The sequence below is a fragment of the Microcaecilia unicolor genome, chromosome 3, assembly GCF_901765095.1.
Source record: "Microcaecilia unicolor chromosome 3, aMicUni1.1, whole genome shotgun sequence".
In the NCBI taxonomy this organism is placed as follows: domain Eukaryota; kingdom Metazoa; phylum Chordata; class Amphibia; order Gymnophiona; family Siphonopidae; genus Microcaecilia; species Microcaecilia unicolor.
The window spans coordinates 432,056,814-432,080,155 of record NC_044033.1 but is presented as its reverse complement, the minus strand read 5'-3'; the positions used below and the strand labels follow the sequence as shown (position 1 = coordinate 432,080,155).

Genomic DNA, 23,342 nt, shown 5'->3' with positions numbered 1-23,342 from the left:
GGACCTTTGTGCACTGGAGGGAGAAAGGGATTCATTATTTATATCAAGTGCTAAATGCAGAGGGACAAGTCAAGAACCTGGAGGAACTAATAAGAGACTATGGCATTTCGTCTAAAGACTTTTACGCACACGCACAAGTGCGGCATTATGCCCGATCACTGGGAACACTTAACTTAAGTGAGGATGTGCAGGATATACTCACAACAGCCTTGACGTTGGGGGCCCAAAACGTGGTTCCCTTGCGTTTCCACCATAGAAATTTGCTGGACACCACCGAGGACATTGACTATGTCAAACTAGCAGAGAACTGGTCGAGAGATCTAGAAATTGTAATAACCGTGGACATGATTCAGAACTTTCTGTTGAGTAATTTACGCAGGTCTACCTTCATACGACAGTGGGAGCAGCAATACAAGTTCATTATGCGACTATATATAGCACCAAACAGAGCATTGAAAGCGGGTTTCGGTACAGGTGAATGCCCAAAATGTGAAGAAGCACAGGCGACCTTGGGTCACATGTTTTGGTGGTGTCCGGAGATTCATCAGTTCTGGACACAGATACTTGCGGAATCCGGACGGTACTGGAGACGGAAAGTAACCGTCAGTGTGCTGGTGCTGTTCGACATTTTTAGTATGGAACAACCGGTGCCGTCGGGACTTACGGGGTTCCTACAACGAGTGACCCGGATGGGGAAAAAAGCAATCCTTTTAAATGGAGAGAGGAGCAAGCCCCGACCAGAGGACATGTGGAAGTCTAAAATGTCAGAACTGTTACATCTGGAACTCTGTGGCATTGTTCCATTAATAAATCAAGAGAAAGACCCAGGAACTTTTAGGAAGATCTGGGGGAGATACTGGAACACAATGCATCCAACAACCAGGCGTCAAATCCTTTACAAGCTTAAAGGCTGGAAGCAAAACAAAGGTCTGCCTGCCACGGATTAAGGCTGGAACAGCCCGTGTCAATCCAGTTTTTTCCTCATTGTAAAAGGACTGGGGGAAAGAGAAAGTGAGAGGAGAGACAGTTTGGATAAGTAAGGGGAAGTAGCATATTAAAGTATCACGGGTACAAGTTAGATAATAATAGCCGTATTATAACAGCTAAAGTTAATGATGTTGTACTATAACAAGCTCCTTTTCTTAAGGTATTAGGCTCTTGGATGGGATGGGAGGGAGGGAGGGAGGAGAAAGGGTGGGGGGCGGGAGGGAGGGGGCATAGATAAAATAAAGATGGAAGAAATGTTGAGTTCTCTAACACCATATGAAACAAATGTTTAATAAGAGAAATGTTGAGAATGCTGTTTATTCAATGTTATGGTTGGTATTTCATCAATAAAAAAAAAAAAAAAAAAAAAATTATTAAAAGTATTATCAGAATAGGCACTCTAGCAGTTTGTCATTATTTTAGTTACATTTTTACTTATTTATCACAGGTTAGGTCTATGGAGCTCTGTACATTTCCGATTGTGACATTACATAATATTGCAGCCCACCAGGTATAGTACTGACATTCATGTGGCCCTCTCTGTATAGAGGCTGCCTACCCCTGTTCTAACTAAGGGGGTCTTTTACAAAGGCACGCTAACGATTTTAGCACACACTAATGATTAGCGTGCCCTAAACGCTAGAGTTGCCCATAGGAATATATGGGCATGTCTAGCTTTTAGTACACGCTTATTTTTAGGACGCACTAAAAACGCTAGTGCGTCTTTGTAAAAGGCCCACTAAATATATTAAATTCATTGTACAGACCTTCATAGTATGAACTTTCTTTCACATGTGCTTGCATAGTCACAAGAAAAACATGAATAGAAGGCAGCTTTAATTACACAGAAAAATATGCTGCTAAGTATTATGCATTCTATATGCTAAAGGTTAGAATGCAAACAAAAGCAGTTTAGCATATGCAAAACAAACAAAAACAAAACAAAAAAACCCCAGTAAATAACTATTGCCATACTGGAACAGACTGAGGGTCCAACAATGGCTAATCCAAGTTACAAGGCAGGATCCCAAGAGTCATAGATTCCGTGCTGCTTATTCCAGGAATAAGCAGTGAACTTTCCTCTCAAGTCTACCTTAATACTGGTTTATGGACTTTTCTTCCATGAACTTGTCCAAAATTAATTTTAAACCTGCTACACTAATGCATTACCCCCCTAGAGATCTGCACCAAAATCTAAGTATATTCTATAACAACGTGCGTTACTTAATTGGCTTTAAAAAACTAATCAGCGTTGATAACAGCTCTTAATAAGCAATAATGAGCACTAATCTCTCTATATAAAAGGCAACCCCAACGTTCTAATGAAGCCTCCACGGACGTTGAGGCGCCCGAGATATCCGGTGTGCCCCTGAGTGTCTGCACCGCCCTCACGTCAAAACCTGATGACGTCGAGTGCGGTGCAATGACACTCGAGGGCCGAAACGGAAACGGCACAGGCACGGAGGCGCAGCAAAAAAAAAAAAAAACCCTCCCCACACAGAGCGAACCACGAACAACGTCCGACCCACACGGAGGCAGGCAAGCAGCTCGGAGGGACAGAGGGAGGGGGCCCCTACCATTATAGAACCTTGCTAGCGTCCGTTTCATTGCGCTGAGAAACGGGCCTTTTTTCCTAGTTTTCAATAATTAGAATTTATGCACACGACTTGCTACAAGCAGTCTGTAATGCAGTGCATCTAACTTCTAACATGCACAGGCAAAAGAGGGCATGGTTATGGGCATGGAAATGGGTGTTTCGTGGGCATTCCAAAATTGACATGCAGTTATAGAATATGGCCCAGTGTGCCTAGATCTATGTGCCAGGATTTATGCCACATTTTCGTTGGAGTGCATAGTTTTAAGCGCTGAGAAACCAACTAAGCATATTCTGTATATCACACAATTCTAGGCGCTGCTTACAGAATACGCTTAGTCGGCACTGATTTCCGTGCTGATTTTTTAGGCGCCATATATATATTATCTCTCTCTATGTGCCAAGGCCTTAAGCATGCACGGCAAACAAGGGTCAGATTATTTAGAGAGCACGGGATAAAATTAGCAGAACTTTATACACAAATTGGGATGTAGCAGGTACATTGTAGATAGTGTGATATGGTTTCTTCCACCCAGTATTTACCATGGGCCTACTAAAGGTTAAAGTTCACAACTGCCTCAGACCTGGTATTTTTTAGCAAGCAAACTGTCTTACAATCTACTTTGCGGCATGGATGAGGGGTAGGGTGGTATATGGCCAGTGGGGGGTGGGGGGCAGGGCAGTAAAATAGAAGGGTGTGGGGATACAGACTTGGGGAAGAGGACCTGAGTGCCACAGGTTAGAGAAATTGGCATGGCACACCGTCTCCACTGCATGCTCTAAAAATCTATGTGCTTTTTTCCCCCCGCCTAACATTCAGCATTGCCTCCTTCATAAGTTCCCCAATGCTCACGTCCATCCTTGGGCACTCCTGCACTATTTGGCAGGCAGCTCTTGGGCTCCTCATCTGCTGTATCACCAATTCACATCCACACAGCTTTTTGGCTTTTCTCATCCCCCACCAGTCCACTCATTGCTGCCACCATGCCCCGTTTCCTGCAGTGGGGAAGGTGTTGGTATTTCACTGCCACACTGCTCAGTGCTACAACTATTCCCCCCTCAATAGAAAATGAGTGTTGGGCAACTAAGACTAGATCTAGGAACTGTAATGTCCCAATTTATACCCCCCCCCCCCACCCAAGGTCAATTGACTTGTGCCTTTCACAATAATATATGCCTGGTGCCCCAATCCCATCCCTCTCCTCCAATATATGAAGAACCCTCAGCAAACCCAACTAACTCTCCTCCCTGACACAGAAGATCAAGGGACTAAGCTGTTCCAAAAGACCCCCAACACTGGACAACTTCCAAGCATACCTTAATAGATTGCCTATTCATATTATGTACTATAAACACCAAAAGGAAGCTCTCTCTGACACAATGGAAGTACAATGGCGAGGGCTAACAGTAATTTTGACAGATTGAGGTCATATTGCAAATATGTTGGCTTAGGATTAAGGCTTATTATTGTTGTGGAATGCAGAAAATCTTGGGGACACTGGGGGGGGGGGGGCATGCACAGGAGTATAATCAGGACTACAAAGGACCTTATTTTTTATGCATCCTGGAAGAAGCTTGAAATCCTGACTGGCTGATCCTCTCTACGTTGTTTAGCACAGGGGATTCCAAAATGCAATATGCACATGTGTACTTGAACACTATTGGCCAATTTTCAGCTGCTGCAGTGACTGAATTAATTTAAATGCAGCATTTCATTTTATATATTCAGTATTGCTGTCCATATAAGTAGCAGCCACCATGTCAGCACTATTTAGTTTAAGGTCTGACTGGCAAGTCAGATGCAAAGCATTAATAAAGAAGGCTAAAAGAGAATATGAAGAGGAAACTTGCCACAGAGGCTAAAACTCACATTAACAACTTTTTCAGGTACATCAGAAGCAGAAAGCCTGCGAGGGAATTCATGGGGCTGTTAGATCACGAAGGAGCAAAAGAGGCACTCAGGGAGGACATAGTGGCGAAACTGAATAAATTCTTTGACATGGAGGAGAAACTGAATGAATTCTTTGTTCTGTCTTTAAGGAAGACGATGTAAGAGATCTGCATGTACCGGAAATGCTTTTCAAGGGTGATGATGTGGAGGAAATGAAAGAAATATTGGTGAACCTGGAAGATGTATGGAGCCAAATTGACAAATTAAAAAGTAGCAAGTCACCTGGACCAGATGGCATACATCCAAGGGTACTCAAAGAACTCAAGCATGAAATTGCTGATCTGTGATATGTAACTTGTTGTTAAAATCATCCGTAGTACCTGAAGATTGAAGGGTGGCCAATGTGACGCCAATTTTTAAAAAGGGTTCTAGGGGTGATCGGGAAAATTATTGACCGGTATAGCCTGACATCGGTGCCGGGCAAAATAGTGGAAACTATTATAAAGAATAAAATTATAGAACACGTAGACAAACGTGGTTTAATGGGACAGAGTCAGCATGGGTTCAGCTGAGTTAAGTTGTGCCTCACCAACTTGCTTCATTTCTTTGAAGATGTGAATAAACATGTGGATAAAGGTGAGCCGGTTGATGTAGTGTATCTAGATTTTCAGAAACCTTTTGATAAAATTCCTCATGAGAGACTCCTGAGAAAATTAAAGAGTAATGGGATAGGAGGCAAGGTTCTGGTGTGGATTAGGAATTGGTTATTGGACAGAAAACAGAAGGTAGGGTTAAATGGTCATTTCTCCCAATGGAGGAGAGTGAACAGTGGAGTGCCACAGGGATCTGTACTGGGACAGGTGCTATTTAACATATTTATAAATGATGTGGAAATCAGAACGGCGAGTGAGGTGATTAAATCTGCAGATGATACAAAAACTATTCAAGGTTGTTAAAACACGAGCGGACTGTGAAATATTGCAGGAAGACCTTAGGAAATTGGAAGACACAGCATCCAAATGGCAAATGAAATATTATGTGGACAAATGCAAGGTGATGCACATTGGAAAGAATAATCCGAATCACAGTTACCTGATGCTAGGGTCCACATTGGGGGTCAACGCTCAAGAAAAAGATCTGGGTTTCATTGTAGATAATGCGCTGAAAGCTTCTGCTCAGGGTGCAGCGGCGGCCAAAAAAGCAAATAGGATGATAGGAATTATTAGGAAAGGGGTGGTGAATAAGACCGAAAATACTATAATGCCTTTGTATTGCTCCATGGTGCATCCGCACCTTGAGTATTGCATTCAGTTCTGGTCACCGTATCTCAAAAAAGATACAGTGGAATTAGAAAAGGTTCAAAGAAGAGCGACTAAAATGATAATGAGGATGGAACTCCTCTCGTATGAGGAAAGACTAAAGAGGTTTGGGCTCTTCAGCTTGGAAAAGAGACTGATGAGGGGAGATATGATTGAAGTCTTTAAAAATCCTGAGTGGTGTAGAAAGAAGTAAATCGATTTTTTACTCATTCCAAAAGTACAAAGACTAGGGGACACTCAAGGAAGTTACATGGAAATACTTTTAAAACAAATAGGAGGAAATATTTGTTCACTCAACGAGTAGTTAAGCTTTGGAACTGTTTGCCAGAGGAGGTGGTAACAGCGGTTAGCATATCTGGGTTTAAAAAATGTTTGGCCAAATTCCTGGAGGAAAAGTCCATAGTCTACTATTGGGGCAGACATGGGAAGCAACTGCTTGCCCTGGGATTTGTAGAATGGAGTGTTGCCACGATTTGGGTTTCTGTCAGGTATTTGTGACCTGGCTTAGCCACTGCTTGGAAAACAGGATACTGGGCTAGATGGACCATTGGCTACTCTTATGTTCTTATGCTATTCAGCAGGTCTAAACTAAATCTATAATTTATCCAGATGATGGCTGAGTATCTCCACTAGCTACATAATTTTTTTGCCCACCCTCAACCTGACTTTACACTGCCCCATATTTATATGGATAAATTGCTGAATGGCTTTCACTAAACAGTCTGATATTATCCATATATTTTCTGAAATACATAAGTTATGTGTTCATTAGCTTCTGGTGATGAAATGTACAAATTACTTTCAGTATCAGCTCCTGTATTTTACACCTACTACAAAGGCTTCCTCTTATAAGAATGCAAAAAAAAAAAGAGAGAGAGAAGAGAAGAAAAGAAAAGCGTATTTATTCAACAGAAGGGCAATTCTACAACACAGGCACCCACATTTACGCATTCAAATATTTAGAATAATGGCATATACACGCATATATTTGAATAAATGCAAAAATTAAGCCTAAGCACTATTCAGAAAATACACACTTGACTTATATAACGTGTATTTGCAAGAGAGGGTGTACATGGGAGAGGAGTATGGGCAGGACACAGGCAGAGCTTCCACTTATGCAGGTAACTTACAGAGTACTATAGGTTACATGAGTACCTGCCATACTTAGGCACTCACACTTTAACCCGAGTATGTGAAAGTGCCTAAATGTTAAGCATGTTAATACCCAGTTCTACTACTATTCTACAAAAGAAAAGCAGGCACCTACAATCCTTTACAGAACAGGCTCCTAATGCATGTGCTCTGGGCAGGCGCCTAACTGGGGGCATCTAGTTATAGAATTTTGCCCTAGGTGTTTGATGTGGATTTCAACTCACTATTAATGCAGAGTTCAAACAATTAATGCACCATGTTAACAGCTCGGGTTAACTGTCACATTAACCATCCAACACAATTTCACACTAGGGGGGTGGGGAAGGAGGCAGTGTGCTTTGCAGTGAATGCAGGTATCGTTAATATGTATTACCTGCTAACCTTAAGAGATGTAGTTAACTGCATACTGCCTTAGCAACTGCACTGCTCATATGTGGTTGTGACCACTACACCATGTAAGTGGCAGGGCTACCTTCCCCAAGTGTCAGAACACCTCCTACAATTACAGCAAAGGCTTGGCAGCTATACTTTTTGCAGTTAACATACACTGACTGAAAAGCCTTAATACGGATTAGTAAAAATCCCCTTACTGTTTTGCCTATTAATTGCTGTTTTAGCATGCAAACTAAAATTTTCAGGTTATGCACACTAGAACTGTTTAGAAGGAGTTTTAGTACATAGGTTGCTAAACCTACAAAAAAATTGAAAGTAAACTAAAAGCATATTACATAACATGCTTTTCCTTTACAGGCACCAAAACTAAGAATGTGAAAGCACATATAAAGACAAACTCAAATAGAACTGTACAGCATATTAATGCATATAGAAAATTGAAAGCTTCCACATACAGATTTTCTCTATAGTAGGTGAATCCTATAAAAGGCAACTGGTTTCCCACAAAGGCTTTAGAAATCGGAAAGGTCTCTACATCTCCTTTATCGTCCTCAATATCATCAAAGTTACTGCTGTCTACATCACTGCTCAACTCAGGCACCACAGGCGCTGCAGCTAAAAAAAAAAGAAAGAAAAGAAAACATTTGATCAATTTTCTCACCACATAACTTTTTCAGACACACTTCAGGAAGGTTCCATTCATTATCTGCTATGGTGTAGTGTGCCATTGCCTTGCCAATTTTACAGCTATACAAGTATTTATTCACTTATTCAGGATACAATTGCTTTCTTTAAAACTGTCATATTTCTTCAGATACACAATCAGAGTTGTCACATATCTTATTTTCTTAGAGCATGGTCTATTTGGACCATGATCCTGGATTATAATATATCTGATCCAGGTGACTAAAATACAAACAAAGCAAGATCTGGGATCACACACACAAACACACTTACATATAATCATCTCTGATTTTCTTTCCTTAGCTACAAATCATGAAAAGTCAGGTAAATATTCTAACCAAAGGTTTTATACCACAGTCTGCAGGGTTTGACAAGTTGGAAACTTCACATAGCATAAATAGATCCAAGAGATTTACAGCTGCACACATCTCCGACATACTGAAATCATTTATTCTGTGCAGGTATGTATGAACAATCAGAAGTCTATTTCTAAGTATTAATAAAGTTAATTTTAATCACTTACCATTATAGACTGGGAAAGAATTTCTATCAGTAATCATTTCTTTTTTTAAATATGTGTTAATGTGGAAATACTGCAGGCAAGAAACTTATGAAGCGACAACATTGTGCCTTTACTTAAGCATTACATTCCTGCAATGACATCAGGAGCCTGTATCCATTACCTATACCTCTGGAAATTATATGATTCTACACAAACACAATTCTGTATATAATATATGAACACATAATCATACAAAATCACATACTTCACTCCTCACCCTTCCCCTCCCCCAGGGAGACAGGTACACTTCTCTTCACTCCTTTCCACGTAATGCCTTTACCCTTAGAGGCAGAGGGCCATGAAGAAGATACAGGGCTGGCAAGGGGATGTAGCATGGTTCCCATATGGATTGCATGTGTATATACAGTGGTGGAAATAAGTATTTGATCCCTGGCTGATTTTGTAAGTTTGCCCACTGACAAAGACATGAGCAGCCCATAATTGAAGGGTAGGTTATTGGTAACAGTGAGAGATAGCACATCACAAATTAAATCCGGAAAATCACATTGTGGAAAGTATATGAATTTATTTGCATTCTGCAGAGGGAAATAAGTATTTGATCCCCCACCAACCAGTAAGAGATCTGGCCCCTACAGACCAGGTAGATGCTCCAAATCAACTCGTTACCTGCATGACAGACAGCTGTCGGCAATGGTCACCTGTATGAAAGACACCTGTCCACAGACTCAGTGAATCAGTCAGACTCTAACCTCTACAAAATGGCCAAGAGCAAGGAGCTGTCTAAGGATGTCATGGACAAGATCATACACCTGCACAAGGCTGGAATGGGCTACAAAACCATCAGTAAGACGCTGGGCGAGAAGGAGACAACTGTTGGTGCCATAGTAAGAAAATGGAAGAAGTACAAAATGACTGTCAATCGACAAAGATCTGGGGCTCCACGCAAAATCTCACCTCGTGGGGTATCCTTGATCATGAGGAAGGTTAGAAATCAGCCTACAACTACAAGGGGGGAACTTGTCAATGATCTCAAGGCAGCTGGGACCACTGTCACCACGAAAACCATTGGTAACACATTACGACATAACGGATTGCAATCCTGCAGTGCCCGCAAGGTCCCTCTGCTCCGGAAGGCACATGTGACGGCCCGTCTGAAGTTTGCCAGTGAACACCTGGATGATGCCGAGAGTGATTGGGAGAAGGTGCTGTGGTCAGATGAGACAAAAATTGAGCTCTTTGGCATGAACTCAACTCGCCGTGTTTGGAGGAAGAGAAATGCTGCCTATGACCCAAAGAACACCGTCCCCACTGTCAAGCATGGAGGTGGAAATGTTATGTTTTGGGGGTGTTTCTCTGCTAAGGGCACAGGACTACTTCACCGCATCAATGGGAGAATGGATGGGGCCATGTACCGTACAATTCTGAGTGACAACCTCCTTCCCTCCGCCAGGGCCTTAAAAATGGGTCGTGGCTGGGTCTTCCAGCACGACAATGACCCAAAACATATAGCCAAGGCAACAAAGGAGTGGCTCAGGAAGAAGCACATTAGGGTCATGGAGTGGCCTAGCCAGTCACCAGACCTTAATCCCATTGAAAACTTATGGAGGGAGCTGAAGCTGCGAGTTGCCAAGCGACAGCCCAGAACTCTTAATGATTTAGAGATGATCTGCAAAGAGGAGTGGACCAAAATTCCTCCTGACATGTGTGCAAACCTCATCATCAACTACAGAAGACGTCTGACCGCTGTGCTTGCCAACAAGGGTTTTGCCACCAAGTATTAGGTCTTGTTTGCCAGAGGGATTAAATACTTATTTCCCTCTGCAGAATGCAAATAAATTCATATACTTTCCACAATGTGATTTTCCGGATTTAATTTGTGATGTGCTATCTCTCACTGTTACCAATAACCTACCCTTCAATTATGGGCTGCTCATGTCTTTGTCAGTGGGCAAACTTACAAAATCAGCAAGGGATCAAATACTTATTTCCACCACTGTAAAGCGAATGCTACATACCTGTAGAAGGTATTCTCCGAGGACAGCAGGCTGATTGTTCTCACTGATGGGTGACGTCCACGGCAGCCCCTCCAATCGGAATCTTCACTAGCAAAAGCCTTTGCTAGCGCACCGCGCATGCGCGTCCGTCTTCCCGCCCGAAAACGGCTCGTACCGGCCAGTCTCATATGTAGCAAGACAAAGAGAAGGGAAGACACAAAAGGGGAGGCAGGCTACAGGTATGTAGCATTCGCTTTCTCCGAGGACAAGCAGGCTGCTTGTTCTCACTGATGTGGTATCCCTAGCCCCCAGGCTGACTCAAAACAACAACTATGGTCAATTGGGCCTCGCAACGGCGAGGACATAACTGAGATTGACCTAACAATTTATCCAACTAACTGAGAGTGCAGCCTGGAACAGAATAAACATGGGCCTAGGGGGGGGGAGTTGGATTCTAAACCCCGAACAGATTCTGAAGCACTGACTGCCCGAACCGACTGTTGCGTCGGGTATCCTGCTGCAGGCAGTAATGAGATGTGAATGTGTGGACAGATGACCACGTCGCAGCTTTGCAGATCTCTTCAATAGTGGATGACTTCAAGTGGGCTACCGACGCTGCCATGGCTCTAACATTATGAGCCGTGACATGACCCTCAAGAGCCAGCCCAGCCTGGGCGTAAGTGAAGGAAATGCAATCTGCTAGCCAATTGGATATGGTGTGTTTCCCCACAGCCACTCCCCTCCTGTTGGGATCAAAAGAAACAAACAATTGGGAGGACTGTCTGTTGGGCTGTATCCGCTCCAGGTAGAAGGCCAATGCTCTCTTGCAGTCCAATGTGTGCACCTGACGTTCAGCAGGGCAGGAATGAGGACGGGGAAAGAATGTTGGCAAGACAATTGACTGGTTCAGATGGAACTCCGACACAACCTTTGGCAAGAACTTAGGGTGAGTGAGGAGGACTACTCTGTTATGATGAAATTTGGTGTAAGGAGCCTGGGCTACCAGGGCCTGAAGCTCACTGACTCTACGAGCTGAAGTAACTGCCACCAAGAAAATGACCTTCCAGGTCAAGTACTTCAGATGGCAGGAGTTCAGTGGCTCAAAAGGAGGTTTCATCAGCTGGGTGAGAACGACATTGAGATCCCATGACACTGTAGGAGGCTTGACAGGGGGCTTTGACAAAAGCAAACCTCTCATGAAGCGAACAACTAAAGGCTGTCCCAAGATCGGCTTACCTTCCACACGGTAATGGTATGCACTGATTGCACTAAGGTGAACCCTTACAGAGTTGGTCTTGAGACCAGACTCAGACAAGTGCAGAAGGTATTCAAGCAGGGTCTGTGTAGGACAAGAGCGAGGATCTAGGGCCTTGCTGTCACACCAGACGGCAAACCTCCTCCATAGAAAGAAGTAACTCCTCTTAGTGGAATCTTTCCTGGAAGCAAGCAAGATGCGGGAGACGCCCTCTGACAGACCCAAAGAGGAAAAGTCTACGCTCTCAACATCCAGGCCGTGAGAGCCAGAGACCGGAGGTTGGGATGCAGAAGCGCCCCTTCGTCCTGTGTGATGAGGGTCGGAAAACACTCCAATCTCCACGGTTCTTCGGAGGACAACTCCAGAAGAAGAGGGAACCAGATCTGACGCGGCCAAAAAGGAGCAATCAGAATCATGGTGCCTCGGTCTTGCTTGAGTTTCAACAAAGTCTTCCCCACCAGAGGTATGGGAGGATATGCATACAGCAGACCCTCCCCCCAGTACAGGAGGAAGGCATACGATGCCAGTCTGCCGTGGGCCTGAAGCCTGGAACAGAACTGAGGGACTTTGTGATTGGCTTGAGATGCGAAGAGATCTACCAAGGGGGTGCCCCACACCTGGAAGATCTGTCGCACTACACGGGAATTGAGCGACCACTCGTGAGGTTGCATAATCCTGCTCAACCTGTCGGCCAGACTGTTGTTTACGCCTGCCAGATATGTGGCTTGGAGCACCATGCCGTGGCGGCGAGCCCAGAGCCACATGCTGACGGCTTCCTGACACAGGGGGCGAGATCCGGTGCCCCCCTGCTTGTTGATATAATACATGGCAACCTGGTTGTCTGTCTGAATTTGGATAATTTGGTGGGACAGCCGATCTCTGGAAGCCTTCAGAGCGTTCCAGATCGCTCATAACTCCAGAAGATTGATCTGCAGATCGCGTTCCTGGAGGGACCAGCTTCCTTGGGTGTGAAGCCCATCGACATGAGCTCCCCACCCCAGGAGAGACGCATCCGTGGTCAGCACTTTTTGTGGCTGAGGAATTTGGAAAGGACGTCCCAGAGTCAAATTGGACCAAATCGTCCACCAATACAGGGATTTGAGAAAACTCGTGGACAGGTGGATCACGTCTTCTAGATCCCCAGCAGCCTGAAACCACTGGGAAGCTAGGGTCCATTGAGCAGATCTCATGTGAAGGTGGGCCATGGGAGTCACATGAACTGTGGAGGCCATGTGGCCCAGCAATCTCAACATCTGCCGAGCTGTGATCTGCTGGGACGCTCGCACCCGCGAGACGAGGGACAGCAAGTTGTTGGCTCTCGTCTCTGGGAGATAGGCGCGAGCCGTCTGAGAGTCCAGCAGAGCTCCTATGAATTCGAGTTTCTGCACTGGAAGTAGGTGGGACTTTGGATAATTTATCACAAACCCCAGTAGCTCCAGGAGGCGAATAGTCATCTGCATGGACTGTAGAGCTCCTGCCTCGGATGTGCTCTTCACCAGCCAATCGTCGAGATATGGGAACACGTGCACCCCCAGCCTGCGAAGTGCCGCTGCTACTACAGCCAAGCACTTTGTGAACAGAGAGCATAGCCAATCGTTTTCCTGAATCATGGGAAGAAGGGTGCCCAGGGAAAGCATCCTGAACTTTTCTTTGACCAGATATTTGTTCAGGGCCCTTAGGTCTAGGATGGGACGCATCCCCCCTGTTTTCTTTTCCACAAGGAAGTACCTGGAATAGAATCCCAGCCCTTCTTGCCCGGATGGCACGGGCTCGACCGCATTGGCGCTGAGAAGGGCGGAGAGTTCCTCTGCAAGTACCTGCTTGTGTTGGAAGCTGTAAGACTGAGCTCCCGGTGGACAATTTGGAGGTTTGGAGGCCAAATTGAGGATGTATCCTTGCCGGACTATTTGAAGAACCCACTGATCGGAGGTTATGAGAGGCCACCTTTGGTGAAAAACTTCCAACCTCCCTCCGACTGGTAGGTCGCCCGGCACTGACACTTGGATGTCGGCTATGTTCTGCTGGAGCCAGTCAAAAGCTCGTCCCTTGCTTTTGCTGGGGAGCCGAGGGGCCTTGCTGAGGCGCACGCTGCTGACGAGAGCGAGCGCGCTGGGGCTTAGCCTGGGCCGCAGGCTGTCGAGAAGGAGGATTGTAGCTACGCTTACCAGAAGAGTAGGGAACAGTCTTCCTTCCCCACAAAAATCGTCTACCTGTAGAGGTAGAAGCTGAAGGCTGCCGGCGGGAGAACTTGTCGAAAGCGGTATCCCGCTGGTGGAGCTGCTCTACCACCTGCTCGACTTTCTCTCCAAAAATGTTATCCGCACGGCAAGGCGAGTCCGCAATCCGCTGCTGGAGCCTATTCTCCAGGTCGGAGGCACGCAGCCATGAGAGTCTGCGCATCACCACACCTTGAGCAGCGGCCCTGGACGCAACATCAAAGGTGTCGTACAACCCTCTGGCCAGGAATTTTCTGCACGCCTTCAGCTGCCTGACCACCTCCTGAAATGGCTTGGCTTGCTCAGGGGGGAGCTTGTCCACAAAGCCCGCCAACTGCCGCACATTGTTCCGCATGTGCTCGTGTAGAGCTGGTAAGACTGGATTTTGGCCACGAGCATAGAAGAATGGTAGGCCTTCCTCCCAAAGGAGTCTAAGGTTCTAGAGTCCTTGCCCGGGGGCGCCGAAGCATGCTCCCTAGAACTCTTAGCCTTCTTTAGGGCCAAATCCACAACTCCAGAGTCGTGAGGCAACTGAATGCGCATCAGCTCTGGGTCCCCATGGATCCGGTACTGGGACTCGATCTTCTTGGGATTGTGGGGATTACTTAGTGGCTTGGTCCAGTTCGCCAGCAATGTCTTTTTGAGGACATGATGCATGGGTACTGTGGACGCTTCCTTAGGTGGAGAAGGATAGTCCAGGAGCTCAAACATTTCAGCCCTGGGCTCGTCCTCCACAACCACCGGGAAGGGGATGGCCGTAGACATCTCCCGGACAAAGGCCGCAAAAGACAGACTCTCGGTAGGAGAAAGCTGCCTTTCAGGGGAGGGAGTGGGATCAGAAGGAAGGCCCTCAGACTCCTCGTCAGAGAAATATCTGATGTCCTCCTCCTCTTCCCACGAGGCTTCACTTTCGGTATCAGACACAAGTTCACGGACCTGTGTCTGAAGCCGTGCCCGGCTCGACTCCGTGGAACCACGGCCACGGTGGGAGCGTCGAGAGGTAGACTCTCTCTCCCGCATCGGCGAAGCTCCCTCCGCCGACGTAGTCGGGGAGCCTTCCTGGGAGGCGACCGCAGTCGGTACCGCACGCGGCACCGATGTCGGAGACCTCACCCCGGGCAAGGGGCCAGCCGGCGCCTCACTCGACGGTACCGGTGGCGCAAGCACCCCCGGTACCGGAGGGGAAGGGCGCAACAGCTCTCCCAGAATCTCTGGGAGAACGGCCCGGAGACTCTCGTGCAGAGCGGCTGTGGAGAAAGACGTGGAAGCCGATGCAGGTGTCGATGTCAGAATCTGTTCCGGGCGTGGAGGCTGTTCCGGGCTGTCCATAGTGGAGCGCATCGACACCTCTTGAACAGAGGGTGAGCAGTCCTCTCGGTGCCGATGCCTACTGGGTGCCAACTCCCTCGGCGACCCAGAGCTCTCGGTACCGACGTGGGAAGGGGACCGGTGTCGATGCTTCTTTGACTTTTTCAAACGAAGCATGTCACCGGAGCTTCCCGGCACCGACGAGGAGGACGTAGAATCCAGCCGTCGCTTCCTCGGGGCCGAGGCCGAAGAAGGTCGGTCTCGGGGGGGCTGTACCGCAGGAGCCCTCAGGGTGGGGGGAGACCCACCCGAAGGCTCACCGCCACCAGCAGGGGAATGGACAGCCCTCACCTGCACTCCAGTCGAAGCACCACCGTCCGACGACATCAGCAGAAGTGGAGGTTCCGGTACCACAGACGCAGCCTTCAGATGTCTCGGCCCCGATGCAGAGGGTCGATGCCTCGATGCACTCGCGGCTGAGGACGGAGGTCTGGACGCTGTCGATGCACACGATACTCCCGGTGTCGATGCCGATGAAGAGCCCGAGAACAAAATGTTCCACTGGGCCAATCTCGCTACCTGAGTCCGCTTTTGTAAAAGGGCGCACAGACTACAGGCCTGCGGGCGGTGCCCAGCCCCCAGACACTGAAGACATGACGCGTGCCTGTCAGTGCGCGAGATTACCCGGGCGCACTGGGTGCACTTCTTGAAGCCGCTGGGAGACTTCGATGACATGGGCGGAAAAATCACGCCGGCGAAATCAAAACTTGTAATTGCGGTAGGCACCAAAAAGAGGGGGAGAAAAAAATTTGACCCGAGGCCTCAAAAGGGCCTACCCCGAAGACGAAAGATAACTTACCGGGGCAAAAACTGAAGATAGAGGAAAGGGAAAAAGACCGAAAAGGTCCTCTTCCGAAATCCGTTTTTTTTTTTGTTGTTGTTGTTTTTAGCGAAAGTCAAAAAGAGACGCGCGAGGTCGACTTAAGGGGCGCGAACGGCGTAACACGACCGAACCGAGCGCAGACAAAAGAAGACTGGCCGGCACGAGCCGGTTTCGGGCGGGAAGACGGCCGTGCATGCGTGGTGCGCATCAGCGCGCGAGGGCTAGCAAAGGCTTTTGCTAGTGAAGATTCCGATTGGCGGGGCTGCCGTGGACATCACCCATCAGTGAGAACAAGCAGCCTGCTTGTCCTCGGAGAAAACTGTATCAAGCAGCTTAGTAGCACTTCATCCCTGCCCAATACTCATGGCTCTATTGGGGGGGGGGGGGGGGGGGATGATTATAGAATTGAGCAGTGGAACACCAAGATCTTCCCCACTGGAAGAAACAGGTCATGGTGGCAGCAATGAGTGATGGACTGGTGGGGGGGGGGGGGGGGGTTAGGACAGCCAAAAAGCTGTGTGGATGTGAATTGGTGATGTAGCAGATGAGGAGCTCAAGAGCTGCCTGCCACATAGTGCAGGAATGCCCAAGGATGGGTGTGAGCATTAGGGAACTTATGAAGAGTCTGGATCTCCCCTTATTCCTGCCCCCTCCCATATAATACATCTTTCATCCGTTCAGGAAAAGAGACACATTTACACTGTGCCACTCACACCTGAAAACACATGCACTGCACTCCCTCATCCCTGCAACTGCACACACACACCCCCACACACAGTTTGCTCTTGGCCCTGCAGCAACATGCATACACCTTTCATGCTTGTAGCAACACACACAGAGCCTCTCATACCTAAAGGAAATTTATAATATTCTATTTAACATATTTTGTAAAATTATAACTATTCTTTTTCATAATTTTCCCATTCTTGGTGCAGGATTCCCTAGAGTGTAATTACTGTAGTACTACTGTAATCAGTTACATGAACCAAATTAAAAATAAACAAAGTGGGGTTGCTTACTTCCTTTACTATTTCCAAAGATCAAAGTATAATTTAGACTTTCAATGTTCTACCCATACACCAAAACAGTCAAGGCAATTAAATACATCAGGATCCCCAACTAGGATACCAGGAAACCCTCAAGAACATATTCATCATTAGAAATTATACACTGAAATATATTATTTAAAAACTCTAAACGTTACACATAAGAGAGTGATTTGATTACTAAAATATAAATGGTATTATGCCAGAATTTGGATTATGGCTCACCAATTTATCTAAACTTCAATTATTCTTGTTTAACATAAATTGTACATAAATACTAGAGTACAAATACATTAAAATTAGAGATAATTATAAAAGGATATCTATATCATATTGCACAAACAATAATAAGTGCCTAAATTTTATTTTGCACCAGGTGGGTGAATGATGAAAATGAGGACCTTAGTATGATAAAAGTCCACAAGTTGTCTACAGAAACATATGTCTTCTTCAAATCTGTAACTCTCATCTCAACCTACCGATGAACACTGATGACCACCAATACGCAGATGTTGGATGATAAAAATGTGTTTTACTATAATGTTACATTACTTTTGTGAATAGTTTTTCCACCTAGTCTACAATAATGAATAACTGTCAGCTATAACACAACAGAAATAATATACATTGTTACAGACCACTAGTATATGGTAAAAGTTAAGTTGCATTGAATAAAGTTAAGCTTCTCTCAGAAGCATCAACCACTCTTTTCCAAACAATTCCCAATCTATTCCAGTTCACTCTTCTGTACCTTCTAACAATCTAATCCCTTTAGCACAAATCTATTTGCCATAACATATACTCAGTGCTTACAGAGCATAAATTAACTCCTCTATGCAGAAAAATCTGAATAGGACATCAAAAACTGCATATGTTAACCTGCAAAGTAGTAATTTTATGTTTAAAAAAATACAGACCTTGTCAATTCAGCCATCATATACCTAAATTTTCTCTTTCAAGAAACAAACTAGTAGGGAGTGGGACCATTTAAAAAAAAAAAAAGAAAATGATCACTTCAGACATGATGCTTAATAGCAGGTTGGCTCTCCTTCTCCACCTATATCAATGGCTACAAGTACAACTTGTATGGAAAATAGAAGAGAAGCAAACCATATGAAAAACACAGTCTTTATTTGCCACTTTTAACTTCCAGGTCTAAACAAGTTCACCCGATATTGCCAAAGGGCTGCCTCAGGGGCGGATGAATACCAGCTGGTGTGAAAACTCAAGCCTCACCAAACTGATAAAACCAGTGTCTCCAAATGGCTTAGCTTCCTGTCACTGTGAGTGGGATTAGGTCACAAACTGACAGAAAAGGAGACATCGAAAATACACACCAGCATTTATGCATATCTTGAATCAGAAGTTTCTGCCCAAGCCAAAAGTACTTGGTAGATGCTGGAAGTAATCACGGCAAGGTGTAGACCTCTAAATACTCAAGATTGAACATGGTGAATGAAGCTAGGTCTCCTTAAGCCTCTCCCCCCCTCCCCGGCCAATCAATACCACTCTGACATCTTAAAAATACATTAGAGCCTATAATATACTCAGTAATGCAATGTAATATCAAGTGCTACTGGAGAGATGTGTTTAGTGATTTTATTTATTTCTTCTGTTTATATCTGCCTATCTAGAATAAGCTCAGATGGCTTACACATTTTACAACTGTGAAAAAAAACCACAACATAAAAGCACACCATGACAATATTAAAACATACAGAACAAACACATGAGACTTTCATGTTAAAATATGCATATACCTTAAACGAAACTTTGTTAAAAAGTCTTGCTGGAACAGTGCTTCCGAAGACTCAAATAGGAATACAGCATATGTAGTTTTCTACAGACAGGGTTCCATAACTCTGAGCAGACAAAGGAAAGTGCCTTTTTGCATGTATCTACCCATTCAATTGCTTTGGGCTCTGCAACAGACAAAGAGCATCTTTAACTTTGCAGAGAAGCCTCATAGGCATATAGTAGGTCAAGCAATCTCTCAAGTATCTGATATTTTTATCATCAAAACCTAATGTACTGTTACCAGAAGTTTAAAATGTATTAGTGAAGATACTGGCAACCAATGTAAATTTCATTTTTGTTTTTAAGCCGTACAGCAGACAAAGCTACTGTATTCTAAACAAGTTAGTTTCTATTCAACTGCCACTTGGACAGACTTATCCATAGCTGCCAGGGTGACTATCCTATTGCTGATTTTGATATCATCTGCAAAGAGGCAAACTTTACCTGATAACTCTTCTGCAATATCACTCATGAGAATGTTTACAAAATCTGAACAAAGGATCAATCCTTGCAGCATACCTTTGAGGACAGTGGTGTTCCTCAGAGATCAGACCCTGGTCCAGTTCTTTTTAACATTTTTGAGAGCACTAGCACAGAACAGTTTTCCGGTAAGGCTTGCCTCTCTGTGGAAGATACCAAAATGTACAATAGGGTGTAAACCTTGAAAGGTGTAGCAAATATGAGGAGGGTTCTAGCAAAACTTGAACAATGGTCTAGAACGCAGAAGCTAAGATTTAATACTAGAAAAATGCAGGGTCATGCATTTAGGATGCAAAAAAAATCCAAAGGAGCAGTACGGTAAAGTGAGTGAAGTCAGTGCACCAAAGAAGAGCAGGACCTATGGGTGATCATAGCTGATGACGTTTAGGTGGCCAAACAGGTAGAAAAGACAATGGCAAAAGCCAGAAGAATGCTAGGGCACATAGGGAGAAGAATGGCCAGCAGAAAAAAAAAAGGAAAAGACAGGGCCTCTGTTAAGTCTCTGGTGAGACCTTATTTGCAGCACTGTGTACAATTCTGAAGAGTGCACTTTCAAAAATATAAATAGGATGGAGTCTACAAACCATCAACAGTCTTCAACATAAAGCATAAGGGGACAAAGATCTCAGTATGTGTGCTTTGGAAAAAAGTGGGAAACAGGAGATACGATAGTGACACTTAAATACTTTCATGCTATAAATGCACAAGTCAATACCAAAAAGCATCCTATATAAACCCAAGATGCTCCCAAATGATATGTATGTTAAAGGGGCAAGTCTTAGTCTTTCATAGTCAATTATAATTTGAGACTGACTGCGGCATTTTATAGCAAGCTAAGTGGCGAATAAGACCTTTTTTCATATTACTCATTGAATATACCCCTTATTATAAATCCAAGTGCTGGAGTGCTATAGTGCAAATGTTTGTGCAAATCAAATAATTCAAAACCATTCAGGAAAAGCTGAATTAAATGTAATTATTAGAAATAACTAGTCTCTTGAAACCAGTACTTAAAGCCATTTAAAAATCACTTAGCTAAAGAATCTCAGGCAGTCCAAATGTCCCAAATGTTGAGATGTTTGAACTGCTTGGATTCTACAGCTAAAGTGTTTTTTTAATTGGCTTTAAGTACTTTAATATACAGCTTTCAAGAGATTTAAAATGAGTTATTTTTAATATTGCATTTAGCTGAACTTTTGTTGTATGGCTTTGAATTATTTGATTTACATAAACTTTTGAACTATAGTATTTCAGCACATTGCCTTTATAAAAAGGGGTATAGTCAATGATTAACATAAAAAAGGTCATATTCACCACTTAGCTTACTATAAAAGCTACACTCAGTATGATGTTATAATTGACTACAAACCATTCTGAGACTTGCCCCTTTGACATATATATCTATAGATAGCTGTGGAAGGGTTGAAGGAGCCACATAAAGTCTGTTTTAACAGCATTAAGTTTGAACTTATTTACCCCTTGCCACATTAATCATATCATCACAGCCTTGTAATTTTGTAATATTAATCATACTATCATCATCCAGATGACAATATAGTTGAATGCTGTCCACTTATATATGGAAGGGAATAATCCATTCCCTGATGAACTGACAGGAAATGTAGATAGACATTGAACAGGATGAGACAACACAAACCCTATGAAGACACCACATTACATCTTCCAAAGAATATTCACCTGTACGCCTAGTTAAATCTACCACATTTCAGTTACTCGAAAGAATTGTTGCAGGAATTACCACTATTGTTAGCAGAATCTGTGGTACTTCAGGAGTCAAACACCACACACCAGAATGAGAGAGAAATCTTCTTTATTTGCCAGCAAACAAAGTAGGACATCAGCGCTAGCTCTCTCCTTCAGCTCTCTGTGTCTTGTGTCTCCTGTCTTGGTTCCTTCTCTTCTCAACTCCTTCTCTTCTAACATAAGCTGCTTCTGTTCCCATTTATATAGGGTCCTAAACCCTTCTAGCCCCCCTTTCTCACCAGATGGTAAAGAATAGATTGATTACCCTGTCTTGAACTAATTATCTCTACACATTTACTCAAAAATATCAGTTACATAGGTTTGAGATATTTCCTAAACTGACCTATGACCTGGGGCCTCTCAAACTAGACAATGTGGTACCTATCTCCTGCATTTTATTATTATTAAATTCTCAGATTCCCAGTTAACTTAAAATTAAGGGGCCAATCTTGCTTAATGGCACACAGACATGGTTTGTTATTACTTTCAGGAGACCAGTCCTACACTTTGTTAAAATCAATCAAGGAGAAGAATTGACTTTTCCTGACCTCTTTCACCTATTAGCTTCATACACAGAACTAGCTAGGACTGTGGATAATTCAAACCAGATGATGATCTCTTAAACTGCAGACAAATCTCACTTGAAAGTCAGACACTAAATTGAAAAGATATTTTACATAGAGAAATAGAACTTATTAATTAAACAGAATAAAACATATTTTAAAATAAGCAGAAATCAGAATTCCTTATAAGACAAAATCTAAATCATCTAGAATTATTTAAATCTACTCTATCTCCTTCTAAACAGCGTTCAGTCTAATCTTTTAAAACTGCAGTATGCCTTGCTTAGAATGGCATCCAGATGTGGCAAATAATACCTATGAACAATCCATCACTCAAAAAGGGACAAAGAAAGTTTTATTTCTCTCTGACCTTTCTAACCTCTAGTCTAGCAAAAGCTAGACATTTGAGTAATTAAAACTAGATGGTATTCTATCACTTGCAGGACTGAACCAAACAAACAGAATTAACAAATTAATATGATTTCTCTATCCAGGCTGCCTCAGAATGACAATACAACATAGCATTACCTACACTATAATCTGTAAGTGGTCCAACAAAACAGCCTGATTAATAGTGTATTCAAAAGAATGCCAAGTGTGTCAAAGTTGTATACCAAGGGAAAATGGAGACATCTCAGAACTCTATCTGCTCATAAAAGCCCATCTAGACAGGGTTTAAAAACATAATACCTTCTACTATCTTAGAAAACTAAAATGCAACCACCAGTTCAAGCTCTTTCCTGAAAAATGGTAGAATTGCAGTGGGTGGCAGTTCTCCATCTTACCTTTTATCTAACTGATGCTTTAAAAAAAAAAAAAAAGGAATGAACTGCTTTATTAAATTTGTAATAGTACCTTTAGACTAGGAACCAATGATATCTTGAATCAGCTGCAAAAAGACTGCAATCATCCTGTTTCAGCAGCTAGGAAGGTCAATGAGCAGGTGGTATGCTTCACTTTGCCAAATGGTTCCTACATCATTTTGCAGCAAGCACAGTGAACAACATAAAAAGCCTACTCCACCTACTGAGACCTCTGTGCTATGCTCTGCATCTTTCACACTAAGTTTAACTCTTGATGAACCAGAGAAGTGTTTTCTCAGAAAAGCCTAGTAAAATGGTCACATGTCAAAGATGCTGCTGATGGGGATCAGCTAGTCCTCGTGGGAGACCGTTTCTACAGATCTTGACCCAAATTAAATAAGCCATGTGAATGATTTTGGGCTAAAATAATTCTATACAAGTATAAACATTCCTTTTTGCTTTTTTTTTTTAACCAGTTGGTTATTCTCTTTTAAATGAGTTTGAAAGGCAATCTTATCTGTGCTCAAAGTAAGCTTCCTCCATGTCCCTTTCTAGGCGTTGCCCCTAGGTGGATCTTAACTTTGTACAAAGCCTCTCTTTCATTTGAATTTGAACAAGTCTATCAAATACCAATATGTCTTTATTCTATACCTTCTATCAACTCTCTCCAAAGTTTCGCAAGACACA

General features: G+C 43.9%; 1 protein-coding gene across 1 annotated transcript in view; it reads right to left on the bottom strand.

Moving 5' to 3' along the window:
- The window catches only part of ROCK2 (Rho associated coiled-coil containing protein kinase 2), a 428,174-nt gene that overhangs the window by 189,021 nt on the left and 215,811 nt on the right, over window positions 1-23,342 (bottom strand). Inside the window, exon 10 of the mRNA XM_030198858.1 lies at window positions 19,404-19,452. Coding sequence (XP_030054718.1) covers window positions 19,404-19,452 — 49 coding nt within the window. The remainder of the gene's footprint in view (window positions 1-19,403; window positions 19,453-23,342) is intronic.